A 14,403-nucleotide genomic window follows, 5' to 3' on the forward strand; every position below is an offset into this window, starting at 1 on the left:
AACTTATCTTTAATAAATCTGAACATTTTATAAACATGTTTATTGGCCATTAATAATTCTTCTGAGTTGTCTGTTTTTGTCTTTGGTCCTTTTATATGATTTTATTAATTTATTAATTTAATTATATTAATTGTATTAATTTATAAGAGCTCTTTATATGTTGGACAGGAAAAAGTATAGCAATCTTTGTGTCTGTTATATTCACAAGTGTTATGCTTTGTGTTTTATGAGTCACTTCATTTGAAATTAAAATTCTTATTTCTCGAAATGCTTCAACATCTGAAGTATTCAGGTTAAAATACAGCTTATCGAATATGACAAGATCAAAAGAGTAAAAATCAAATTAGACTTCTAGTGTGGAAATAAAAATTTATGCAGGTTTAAAGTAATTAACTGTGCCTATCCATAGAAGTAAAAACAAATCTTTTAAAAATAAATTTTTAAAATGAATTTATTTATTTTAATTAGTTTCAAGCATACAGTACATTGGTTAGACATTTAACTAGTTTATAAAATGATGCTCCTAATTGCTCCTTCTCTCCTTTGGTTTTCTACCTACCCAATATATTAATGCTAACTGTATTCTCTATGCCATGCTCCCCATCCCTGTGACCATCTACCAACTACTAATTTGTACTTCTTTAACCCTTCACCCCATTCTTCCAGCCCCTCAACCCCTTCTCCCCTCTGTCCATCACCAAATTGTCCACTATATTTGTGTGTCTGTTTTTGATTAGTTTGTTCTTTTTGTGCCTTAGATTCCGCATGTAAGTGAAATCATATGGTATTTATCTTTCTCTGACTTATAAAAATAAAAGTTTTGGATAGTATCACATTCAAGTTTTTGTTATTAATTATTAAAATCAAATAATGATTTTTTTAAAGGATCATTTATATATGCCTGCCACCTTGGATTTAGATGCCCTTTCTATTTAGTTCTTTAAAAAAAGATAGGAAAAGATATCTACTTTACAAAAAAGTTGCAAAAAATAAAATTTAAGCTTGCAAAAGGTGGTCACAGTGTATAATTACAATGTTTCTAATCAAATAATGTATGACAGTCACAGTTTTAATTTATGTAAACCATAATCTGTTGTCAATATTAACTTCATCTTACAACAACAAACTAGATATAGAGGATTCCTCACAGTTTTCCCTTTCTCCAAGCTCCACCCCAAACTATGCCAAAGTAAGAAGAAAACAAGCAAGTTATTTTTAAAAATAAAACTGAACTTCGCAATTTTAAGTTCTCTTAACTTTTAAGGAAAAAAAAAAATGTTTATTTTTTATGTTTTTTTTTCTTTCGCGGAAGTGTTAAATCTTAAAGTACTACCATAAATTGTAATGTTAATAAATCAAAAACACTGTTACACTTGGGATTTAAGCAACTTTCCCAATCCAGTAGTATCAAAAGAAAACACTTGAGATTTTAATTAATTTTTAGAGAGAAAAAAATTAAAAAAAAATTCCTCTTTAACTATCTAAAGCAAGCAGCTATAAGGGAAGCCAACCTCCTTCCTGACTCACTCTCAGTACCAACTTCCTCCCATTTTCCACTGTAGCCTCTGGAGCATGTCTGATTATAAACAAGGTCTCCTGCACCCCAAATCTCTTTAATCTCTGTATCTGCCTGAAAGAAAACTAGACCCCTCACACAAAAAACTGCATCACTTGTGGCCCTCAAGAGTTAGTTATTCATTCTCCAAGGCTCTCTATAATTTCCCTACCTTTCTTAGGCAAATGCCCTCGCCTCACTTAAAGCTCACTATTCCTCCTTCTATATACCCTTCCAACAAACATGTACTAATGCCTGCTATATAGCAGGCTTCAGAACTATATACCCTTATAGAGGTTAAAATGCACTGAGACATGAGACAAATACACACACACACACATACAAATTGCTAATTATGAAAGAAAAGAATAAAAAGGTATATGAGAATGATTTAGTCAGGTCAAGAGTAGGGGAAAGAACATTTTAAGATAAAAGGAAGGAAGGAACTTGGTTTTCAAGGAAATCAAGTGCAAGTGGAGGGGAGTAGTATGAGAGGGTGAGGAGGTGGGCAGAGTCTTGAGGGTCATGTGAAGGACTTTGAATTTTATTCTAAATACAACAAAAAATAATTGATAGAGTTTTAAAACCTCATTCCTATCACAGTCATCTACTTATCTGCTCACATTTAATTTTCTTCAGCTCTACCCCAATTCCTTCCAAATCCTAGACAGCTTGAACATCCAAAACTTTACAGTTCCTCAACATCCAGGACTTCAGTGGCATCATCTCCACCTCAAGCAAACTTCCCTTTACTTTTTCCTTGTTCCAAACTACTCCACCTCTGAAAATCAATTTTAATATTTCATTCTTAGACAATACCCCTCATCGATCCTATTCTTCTATTTCCTACACCTATCATGCTTGTCCTTCAACCATTAAAAATTTTCATCTGATTAGAAAAAATTGGAAGTAATACAATTTCATTGGAATAAATAAAAATTTATTACTATTTCTTCCATCCCGACCAAGGCATTTAGGCTTCTTGACACCCATCTCCATGCTCATACCAGCATATGAGAATTTATATACACAAAGAAAGAGATGCTTGTTTTGATTATAAAAAGTGAATCATGCCAAATACATAATTATGTGACTTTTCTTCACCTAAAAATAAAAACCATGGACAAATCTCAAGCCAGCAGATATAGATTGAATTCCTTCTTTAAACTGCTATAACATACTTATTGACACCAGAATATCTCAAAGCAGGCTCTTCAGTGAAGTGCTTCTAATTTTTATAGTTGGAAAAGAACTGATGCTTGTGACTGAAAATGTCTAGAAGAATGGTTTCTCATAGCACTTCAGCAGAGGGTAACAGGTCTCAGGCCCATGAGAACTAAAGCCATCATCATGCATTTTACCATTTGGTTTGCTACTGCCCAAGAAATATGCAAGGCAGGCTGCTGGCAGATATTGAAGGGACCACAATCATGAGTAGGCAAGGAAAATTAAAACTCACTTATGGGGCTTGGAAAGAAAAGATGGCTAGCAGAACAGAAATCTGAGATGCCTACTGAAGTAGAACCAGTGGAAGAAACAGAAGAGAATTTTAATAAAAATATAATGGAATTATGACACTAAACAAAACAAACCTCAACACTTTCAGGAACTAAAAAAAAACACAATTTCTGAATTAGAAATTGCATGTCCAACAGAAAAAAAGAATGACTGCTCTGAGAACCACATTAGTGGTCAGAAAAATCAGGTGGAAGAAATATCTCACAAGAAACCCAGTGACAGACACCCTGAGGAAAAAGTCAAGTTGGAGGTCAGACCCAGGAGACAAAATGAGGAAGAGGAAAGAACATGTGGAGAGGCAATATCATATAAATAATGGAAGAAAATTTTCAGAATTTAAGGAAGGGATGAGGCCCTGAATATTGAAGACAGGAAGAAAATCCTGCCAGACTGTTAGTACTGTGAGGACAAGGGCATTCTGGGACAGTGGGAAGCTGAAAGCTGGGACAATTTTAGGGACACCAGGGCACTGACTCTGGACCTCCCTGAGTTTGGTTCACACTCCAGAAGATCCCAGTGTCATGTGCTTAATGCTCCATGTGGAAACATTAAGCAAGAGATTGTGAAAGTTCTTCTAGGGTGTGGCAAACTTCCTTTGTTGTCCTGTGACACTAGCACTGAACATCATCCTTAGGGACTGCACAGTAGTCTTTCCTTCCATAGTCCATCTAAAACATTGCAGGTACCAACTTTTAAATGCCATATACAGAAATTACTTTGATAAAAATTAAAAATATAAAAGAGAATGCATTCAAAGATGAGGTAAATGCATGATTGTTAAATTTTAAAAAAAAATTTATTTATGAAATGTATATGAAGGTAGCATGGTCATAGTTAAAATCAGAGATTCTGGATGCGTGTCATTTACTAGCTGTGTGACTTTGTGCAAGTTACTTAGCCTTTCTGTGTTTTGGTTTCCTTAAAAGCAAATGGAATAAATAGCACCTAGTTCATCAGACATAAAGATTCAAAAAGTTAATACATACGACATACTCAGAACTTTGATACACAATAAGTACTCAATAAATAATAGCAATGCAGCTGCTGGGCTGCTGCTTTTCTACTGCTTACAGTAGTAGGAAAGCAGCACTGTACACAGAGCTTCGATTTTGGAATCAGAAGACTTGAGTTCAAATGCCAATTTTAAAACAAGTTTTATACCACAGCCACAGTAGTTAATCCCTTTATGCTTACATTTTTTCATATCTACAACAGGAATATGAATATCTTCCTCTGTCAACATTCAGCCATCTATCCACAAACATCAACTGAGTATCTCCTTTATACCAAATATTGTTAGTAGCTGAAATAGAAATATGAATAAGGTACAGTTCTCCCCTTAAGGAGCTCACAGTCTAGTGAGCAACACTCAAGAACTTTAATTTCCTTTCATGTGAGTATTTCTTAAGGCTCCCTTTGCCTCAGGGATGAAGAAAAAACCACGAAGATCAAGCATGTGTGCAAGTACCTCAAGTACTATGATTTAAAAAAAAAAAAAAAGGAAAAGAAAAAGGCAATGCTAATATAGTTAGCAACTGTTGAACAAAAAATGTATCTAGTTTCTGAAATTAATATCTTTGCTATTTTAAGAAAAACACTATGAAGCAGTTGGGTCACTGGGGACTAAGTCCCTGCAGGTGATATAGCTGTGTTAGGAATGAGGGGACCAGAGAAAAGTAGGTCCCCATTTCTGATCAGAGAAGAGGATAAAACATCTTGGGGAGATCGAGCTTTGTTTATAAGCTGGACTGTGTAGTACACAACCTGCCTCTTTGAATGATCTTTTGAGACCTGGGCATCCTCTGACTAAACAGCTCTCAAGCCATTGTCTGAGAGGAATCACTATTACGTGATCCCTTGTTAAGTACATTCACCCCCTTTCAGGACTGTCCTGCTTTAGCATGTAGGGTGGGAGACTATGGGGAACAAGTTCTCCTCTACATATCTCTTTTACATCATTCCCAAAATAAAGGCCTTATCCTAAAGCTTCTTAGTATTAAGAATGCTTATTTTGATTGATTCATGTGAGTTGGTCATGGGTAAGGGTGAGTGAGACAAGTTGTTCCCCTTGAGTCCTTTAGTTAACTCAAAGGCTTTAGAATGTCTAAATTCTAAATTATCAGATAATTACTAATATAAAATGAAGAACAAAATAGACTATAAATTCAAAGGAGAGACTGAGAGCCTATTCTTTATAAAGAAACACTGTATGCCAACATGTTTTCATCTATTGCCATCAGTTGGCATTTAATAGCTATGACTTAAAATTCAATATTTAAAACCTCACAGATATTATAATGGCATCTTAGCATATACCTGAAATAATATTAAGTAAATTGAGGCATTGGGTATCTTTAGAAAATATGTAATTATATCATTATTAAAAATTAATATGCAGAATATTTCCTTTATTATATTAATATATATGTACATAGCACCACAATGTAAAACAATTATGTGTGTTATTAAAAATCATGTATTTGGCTCATAAATAGCCTAGATTTATTACAAATTCACTTGGATGGTGGGTACAGAAACACAAAGAATGATTCTGGCTTCTTTTATGTGCACATAAAAAACATTCTAAAAACCAATATAATATAAATAGAAAATAAACCAGAACTAAGTAAAAATTATCCAGCAAAAAAAGAATACTGATATCTATCTTGTTTTAAAGTTTCAATTGGATAATAAATTATGTTTCAAAATCTTTAAATAAAAACTCTAATTCTACCACCCACAAGTCATAAAGTAGAACAACAGATAGTATATTTATTTTTTACCTAATCACTTTGTAGACTCACAGTAAAAATCTATTGCTTATAGAAAACAAATTCAACAGTTTATCCAAACATTGTTACATAAGAAGTTTTAAGAAATTGTAAATAATTCTTAATACTCTCGTTTTGATTCTCCGACTTTTCAAGACTATGTTGTATTTCTTTCAAACATACTTCCTGATGTTGTGCTTTCTAAATAAAAAAAAAGAAATAAAGATAATCATTAATGACATTCATATCAAAGGAGAGTCATAATATAAAATTTATATATGTATACAATGATTGACTACATGATTTTTAGTTTTTCTAAAAGAAAGAATCCTAACATCTGATTTGTTCATTATTAACTCATCTTAGAGCTGACTTTCTTTAAAATCCCAAATAACTAAAGCCCATACATGGCTGATCTTACTATGAAGATATAGTTTGTGGTAATATACATTCACTTAGCCCCAAATTATTACATATTTAACATGATTAACTGAATAAATGAGTTTTATTTAAAACCATCATAATTACTCTTACATTTAACATGACATATTTAAACACTAGTTTTTACCATTTTCTCTGCCTAAAATCCATATTTTATGCCATAAAAATGACTTTTACTATCTTAAAATTGACAGAATTTTAGTTCTGATCATATAAACATTTTATTTTTAGAATCCTTTAAAAAAATAAAAAAGAACTCTTAATAATATAAATGTTCTTTATTTGTGAAAAAAATTTAAAAAATAAAAAATAAAAATCTAATTTGAGAAAAAAATAAAAATGATATTTTAAAATATTTTTTAAAATATTCAGTTGCATATAAATTCCCAAGTACATCTGTTCACTAAAAATACTTTAGACAGGCCACAAATACTATTTAACTTCCAACTGAAATGTAGGCATCTTGAGAAAAAAATCTTTTATTTCCTTCCTATCAGGTGTTCAATGATACCTGATACCTTCTGAAACTCAGTAATGCCCCTCAGGTGAAGAGAGATGATATGAAGCAGTGTGCTACAGAATGAATATAATGAATCTTTGTGGAATGTCAGTTTTCCTCAACAATTTGGAGGGGAAAATATTAATACAAACACACTTATATTGTTGGGCAGAATGCAAAATGTGCATGGATTTTAGGATAATACACGTGACTCCAAAGATATTTTAGGCCTCAGGAACACTGGCTTGTTTTAAGCTACTGAGGTCGCCATTGGATCTATGCATCCACTCTGCCTCTGACTGGAACACTTGGGCAAAAAATCTCAAGAGGCCTGCTACTATGGGCAGAACACTGTGGAAGACACCAGGATACAATCAATTATGAGACAGGCTCTCAGGGTGCTTACGATTCAGTTGGAGTTCAGGCATGTATACAAAATAAATACTGAACTGTCCTCTGGAAGAGAAAGAATACATAAACTCATTTTCAGCAATGTCTAAATCAATGCTTAGAATTCTAGATTTTTATTACTGTAAAAATCACCGGGTTTAATAAAATATCAAATTTTAAATCTATATATTTTGGCAGCTTTTGCCAAGTACTGGGAACATTATAGCAAAACCCATATCATCTCAGTATACCTATGTTATTTTTTCAGAGGCTTTAATTACACAAAGAACATCACACATATTTACAATATCAGCAACTCTGACAGTGAGTAAAAAGAAACAAACAAACAAACAAACAAACAAAACATTTAGAAATAAGGAAAAGCCTGTGCTAAATTAAAAGTGGAAAACATTTAGTTCTGATTAAACTGCCATGGAGCTTTCAATGGTGATAAAATTAAAATAATATGGCATGCCAAAAATCATTTAACTTTTGAATCTTTCAGGTTTTCAACTTTTAGATATTTGGGGATGAAAAACTAGTTTTCATGGAGTCTCTGGCTCCTGGAAAAAATTAAGCATCATTATTTTCCGTGTTATGGTTAAATAGAGTTTTCAAGTAATTTAGTCATGACTAGTGCTAGCTTTCATAATATCTCCTGCCAATTGGCTATCTCATGACTATTTAGGAAAAAACATTATAAGACTAATTAAACACAGCCAATTTGGTATTCTCATTTCATGACTGAGTGGACCAAAGCATCCATTTCATATGCAGATATAACAATGCTAAATATTTACTTAATACCAACTTATAACTTTCTAAAATATAATATTCATTATTCAAAACGGGTATCAAAATCTAACTCATAATAATAATTTAAATTGTGTTTATCTTTAAAAAAATGAAAAATTTATACCAGAATGAAAATAAGTAGATTATATCTGTAACTTTCATTAAGCAGCTGTCATGCAAAAGCAATATGTAGGAAAAGGGCCCAATGAGAATTTGGGGGAAATGGAACAGAAGCCACCAAGGATGAGGACAATAATTCTTTGGCATAATCTTGACATTTTTAATTTTTATGATTTGCTATTTTTAATGTTATCAGTAAAGCAAAAGGCCTGATTCCCCTTACTTTGTACTTTAACTGTTTAAGAAAACTGACATGGAATGTTAAGAATGTTAAGAATGTTAAATGCTAATTTATTTTTTTTAGGAAAATACATTAAGCCATATTAATACTTACATTGTTTATTTTGCAAACGAGTTGATTTTGTTCTTCATTTTTCTTTCTAAGCTCAGTTTCCAGATCTAATATTTTAATTTGTAAAGCCCTCTCTCTAGATGACATTTTCTCTATTTCTTCGGAAACCTGTAATTTTTATTAAAAGAATAAAGTAACTAAACGCACTTTCTTTAAAGTATGATTGAAAGCCTTGACATAGTTACACCATATATCTTTTTTCCAAATAGATATTAATTGAATGCTAGACATTTTAATTACAAAATGTTTAAAAATGTTCTATCTTAAAGAAGCACATGTAGTATAAGTATGTATATTTGCCCTTGCAGTACAAGTGTCTGCAAAATTAGCTTGGAGGTGTATGCATCTGCACCGCTCTGTGACTTAACCAGGTGTTTTCCCTAATACTATATTTTTATAACCTATTGAGACCAATTGCTATGTTTTATGGTATTTATATTCACCATGGTGGCTAGAGTGCTAATGGAACATAGAAAGTTGTTATTAAATACTGATTATAGACTTGAATGGAAAGAATTGGGGGCAGGGCAGGTGATATATACACCTCACACATAAAAATGAAATTGATTTTTCACTCATTGACTTCTAAAGTGGTCTGAATTTGAGTTTTCACATTTCTCTAATTGATAATTTTAGTAGAAAGTCTAACTTCGCTATGTTCATCCAAGGATTCAGATATGTGGGAGCCTATTTGCAAGAATGTTAGGTTGGAGCCACCAGAATGAGAGTGGAGGCAGAAACTACTTAAGCACCAAGGAGCTAGTGGGAAGGGCTGTCCTCTAATCTAACTCCTATGGACTCAGTTCTAAGTTATTATAAAGTGATTTACAAACATATCTTGTGCACAAATTCTACGGGTGACTGTGAAAGAGGGATGCTGGCAGTATTTGAAGCTGTGGGAGAACGAGCACTCGGAACAAATGTCCATGCCCTTGACCATGTCTCTTAGTGTAGACAATGGTGACAGTGCAGTGACAGCACTCCTCATGGGGCAGAAACTAGAGATAGCCCCATATTTCATGGCAGCAGGAGGAAAACGAGAGGGCAGACATATCTCTGAGGACTCTGAACACATTTGAGCAGGAATCTGAGAGACCTATCATTTCCAAAGTTCACTTAGGCTGAAAACAAGATAAAAGCACTTATTTTCCTCCCAAAAGTTGGTGGCATTGACAAATCTGGATTACATTTCTACCATTGGCAGTACATTTTACTACTTAGCTCTTATCCAATGATATGTCTTTTAATATCAATTTAAATTGGTTTCCTGGAGTTAAAAAAAATTAAAAATATATATGACACTTGTGATATGAGAGCCACATTTCAAGGATATCAGATTTTATCTGACTCATGAAATTACCATTAGCAGGCTTGAGAAAGAATATGCATAGCAGAGACTTTAGAAGAAAATACTCAGAATTTGATGTTGGAAATATTAAATTTGAGATGCTTCTGTTAAGTGGACATGTCAAGTAAGTAGCAGAATATATGAGTTCAGATTTCAGGGGAGAGAGGCTGGGGTAGAGGTATACATCTGAGAGTCATCTGGTATTGACAATCTCTCTTTAGCATCATTCGGTCCTATGAGAAACACATCATCCCCATCTTACCAACTAAAACACTAAAGTTTTAAGAAGTAACTTGTCTGAGGTCAGGGTATAATATGCCAGAGACAGAATTCAAACCCAGTTCCTGCTGGACTCCAAAGCCTACTTCCTGTCCTTTCAAGATTACACTTTCAAATCATTTGGTAAATTTACCTCTTCTTTGAGATCTTCCTGAATCATTTCTCCTCAACCCCAGGTTCAACTGCTTTGTACCCTCCCTTTATACCTACATGCTGGATAATGTTTATTCATACTCTATCTCCCTACGGAACTATGAATGTCGTGAGAACTGAGGCCAGATCTTACTCATCTTTGCATCTCAAGGACTAGTAGAGACACACAGTGAGATATTTATTAAATGCTAACCAAATGGATTTAACCGGAATTTAATTCTTGCATGCATTTATGTAACAATATTTGCCAAAAGAAAAGGGATCTGAGCTTTATAGCTTACTGGGTCTTGACCAAAACCAAAATGTTCAATAATTTGCACATTTGCTTTGGTTTGATTAAAAAAGCGGTGGGTGGGGGAGAACATTCCTTCAAAGTGTTTTCCATCTCTGCCCTTTACCCTGCCACATCATCATTATCTGGTAAAGTAACTATGGACAGTAATATATTTGTTTAGCTCCAAAAGTCAAAAGTAGGTAAAAAAAAATAAAAATGTAATTGCTCTCTTCACCCTGTCATCAGGATAAAAACAATAACTGTAAATCTGGCAAAATGAGATATTGTTTGTTTGAAAAGAGGACTCTTTGGTAAACTAATTAAAAAGTTCTAAATAAAGGCCATCTGTACCTTTTGTCTTCCTTCTTCTAAAGCAGCTTCCAGCTGTCTGGCCAATGCTGTATATTCTGCAGACTTCTCTTTCAACTTAAGATTGCTGTGCTTAAGACATTCTTCTTGGTTTTCCAGCTTCTTTTCAAGTTCTTTATTTTCTGCATCCATCTGTTCTAATTTTCTTTTTACAGAAAACATATATTTTAAAATATATAGAAAAAAATATAACACCAATTTTAAGTCGATTTAATACTTACTGTTTAAGGTTTTCACACTTCAATTGAATAAGATAATTTTCTTCCTCCAGAGAAAGTTTTGTCAGAAGATTGTGATTTCCATCAATCTAAAAAAGAAAATATTTTTTTCTTGGTTATTTTCTTTATAATCAATTTCCAAAGAAATCTATACTTTATTGTAAGAGCAATCATAAAAATCAAGAAGGTATAAATATTATTATTACTTCTACACAGAGAGACACCAAGAAACATTGCATTGTTAAAATACAAGTTCTTAAATTCCTGATTAAGTTTAAAAAATCTATGCTGTCTCATGGCAACTCATCTACTACAAATTTTTCTGAGAGATGGTAATTAAAACTTCCTGAAAAATGTTTTGTTGAAAAAGGACATTTATTTTTATTAAGTGCGAAATTTTAAACAGTATTAATCTCCTACTGTAGAATATTTGGGGTTACTTTTATAGTTTTTTGTTTCACCTAAATAGTAATTGATAACTGAATATCTATGAAATTGTAATTATGAGTAAAAACCATATTTGTGAAAAGCAAATTGGAAATCAAAGGCACACTAGCCCATGCTAAGACAGAATGTTCCTCTCAATTGCTTCAAATACTATATTTAAATAGTTTCGAAGCTTTGAAATAGAAAACTTTTTTCATAATTTCAATTAATAACTTACTTATCTATGTAATTTGACATTTTTCTAAAAAAAATCTCTTCTCAAAAATTTAAATTCAGCAAAGTTTTGTTTGTATGTTTTTAAAAATAGGATGTATTTCAAAATTAGAATCAAGGCTACAGTGAAAGATAGAAAGGGATCATTCCTAAAATAGTTTTACAAATAAGAAAAAAGCTTGCTGCCATCCTTGGACATGCTTCTTGGAAAAAAAAGAGGACTTAATTAAAAAAACATTGACTAAATGCTTACTGTGTGGTAGGCATTGAATTAGATGTCTATACAGTAACTAACAAGGCACCCATAATCTGTGGTCCAATGGAGTAAAAAAGCATATACCAAAAAGAACAATTGAAATAATCCAAGTAAACTTGATGTACAATTCTAATTAAAATAAATTCTAATTTTTGTAAGATAAATTACAAATTGTAAGATGTTTACAACAAACATAGCATTGCTCCTTTTCTCTTGTCCGTCTATGTCTAAATACAGATTTGTAAGAGTAAACTAAATTAGCAATTTTGGTTACCAATTTTTTGCTATAAATTATTAAAATAGCTTGCAAAATAATATTACAGTATCTACATAAAACTGATATTTTATCAACTGACAGCTGGGAGAAAAAAAATCAACCCCTGACATGAGTGCCCTCAACTGGTGAAATCATTCCAAAGCATTTCTTTAACACATCTAGCAAAATCAGAATGATGGCTAGACACCTGGCCCTGAAGCTCCCTAATGGTGTGTGCTTGGTCTGCACATTTCCCCTTGTAGTGATGCAGACTCTCCTGACACTCTTGAAGCTTCTGTTCCGCCGCCGTCAAGGAATCGCGGACGCACTCTAACTCCTTCAGATGAGACTCCATCTGGCCTCTCATCTGAGTTGTAGCATTAGGGAAATAAGTGCAAGATCACACGTTCAGCATTAATGATTTTACTATCTTAAATACTAGATACACTTATATGTATTTTAGGTATAATGGTTTTAAATAAAATGGTTTAAAATAAACATGAATAAACATTAAGTTAGACTCTACTAAATAAGAACATATAACTCAAAAGTGGTCTGGACGTGAATTAGTTTTCAAAAAGTTTGTTGATAAATGATTATAGTAATATTAGCTTGCAAGGAGAATGTTTAACCTACTTAGGAAAGCAAACTTTCTGAATCTTTTTATTTATATTCAAGCAGAGATATTATTAATAAAGCTGGTATGGACAGTGGTAGTTTTCCACTGTCTAGGCATCAGTCTAAAGTAATTGTCACATTTTGTCATTTAATCTTATAACTCAGGTATTCCAATTACAGCAACCTTGCTGCACTCATCTTAGTCCAAATTTGTGGGGTTTGCTGTACATTATTGCAAGGTAGCTAATAACATTAGTCCATAGTAGTCTATTTGATCATTAATGTTATTATGAAATAAGTCTCTCTAATTTTATCTATATTAATCTCTTTGGTTGCTGCAGTTCCTCACTGTAGCAATTAGTGCTGTGACAAGAAGCAACAGTACAAGATATGCTTGTACTGTTAATTATGAAAAAATAAGCAGACATACGGCATTTAAGATATTCATAGGGAAGAAAAACAAGAGCTAGCTTCTTTCCCTGACACAGGAAACACCTAGAGCTACTATGCAACATCCGGCATTCTTAGTCACAAAAGATAAAACTAGAAGGAAGCATATCTCTGGGTCCCCAAACACCTTAAGAGCTCATACGAAAACTAGGAGACTTAAAACAGTGGAAAAGTAAAAGGAAGAATTTCATTTAAAAAAATAACTTTTCTGGTTTAATACAAATAAAAAAAACACTGTGACCTTATAGGTATCTGAAAAACACAGGCTCCTGCCCCATCTGCCTTTTGAACACGTTTTTTAAATAGGCTTCTATTTACACCGCTGCTTAGCAAAAGAGGAGACATTTGAATTGGTATGCCTATTGAGAAAAAGAGACCAAGAGACATGAAATGATTTCTTCTCTGATCTGCTAAAAATAGGTGAAAAATAATTTTAAAAAAGTAATAAGTTGTACATTTGATGGGTTATCTTTATCTCTGTTTAACCAGCAAAATGTCTGCTCTGGCTGACCTCTTCTTCGCATTGGTGTCTCACTTGAATGTCTCAGTCCCAAGATATGGAGAAAACCCAGAGACAATCACCTTATTACCCTCAGCTGGAACTGAACAGTAACATCCCATGACACTCCAGCCAAGAGTTAGCATCCTACGACTTTCACTGCTTTCTTACCAAACAAGATGAAAAGACTCAAAAAGGGATGCGGTTTCATTTAAAAACTTAAAAATATGCACAAAAACATCATAACTTGCCAACACTGGCTTTCCCTTCATTCTGTTGCAATAGGGTGAAAAAAAGGAAATAATGTTTTTTTAATGATATTATTTTTTTCCAACAAAGCATTTAGCAGAGAATATTTACTTTGTTTTTTTAGACACAAAAAATTTACTACCAGAAAAATAAGGTGAGATTAAAAATGAGAAAGAGGTATTCAAGTTTGCATACTTATGGTTGATATGACTCAGTGATAACCATTTTTGAGCTACTTAAGTCTGCTTTTGAATAAGGAAAATTAAACATTTATGATGTTTTCCAAAAATTATGGAAAAAGTGAAAAAACATTCATACAAACAAACAGCATTA

The 14,403-nt window shown here is 32.8% G+C and overlaps 1 protein-coding gene across 3 annotated transcripts in view; it reads right to left on the reverse strand.

Annotated features, from left to right (window-relative positions):
- Positions 1 to 5,454: 5,454 nt before the first annotated feature.
- ODF2L (outer dense fiber of sperm tails 2 like) overlaps positions 5,455 to 14,403 on the reverse strand; it is a 35,390-nt gene continuing 26,441 nt past the window's right edge. For 2 of the 3 annotated variants that reach the window (XM_025052086.1, XM_015595306.2), the window contains 5 exons: positions 12,463 to 12,621; positions 11,086 to 11,171; positions 10,847 to 11,009; positions 8,424 to 8,549; positions 5,455 to 6,045 (listed from right to left, as the gene is read on the reverse strand). In XM_025052086.1, the coding sequence (XP_024907854.1) occupies positions 5,917 to 6,045; positions 8,424 to 8,549; positions 10,847 to 11,009; positions 11,086 to 11,171; positions 12,463 to 12,621 (663 nt within the window). In that variant the 3' untranslated portion in view covers positions 5,455 to 5,916. The remainder of the gene's footprint in view (positions 6,046 to 8,423; positions 8,550 to 10,846; positions 11,010 to 11,085; positions 11,172 to 12,462; positions 12,622 to 14,403) is intronic. The other variant, XM_025052087.1, reaches the window with a different exon arrangement.

Source organism: Pteropus alecto, unplaced genomic scaffold (assembly GCF_000325575.1).
Source record: "Pteropus alecto unplaced genomic scaffold, ASM32557v1 scaffold25, whole genome shotgun sequence".
In the NCBI taxonomy this organism is placed as follows: Eukaryota; Metazoa; Chordata; class Mammalia; order Chiroptera; family Pteropodidae; genus Pteropus; species Pteropus alecto.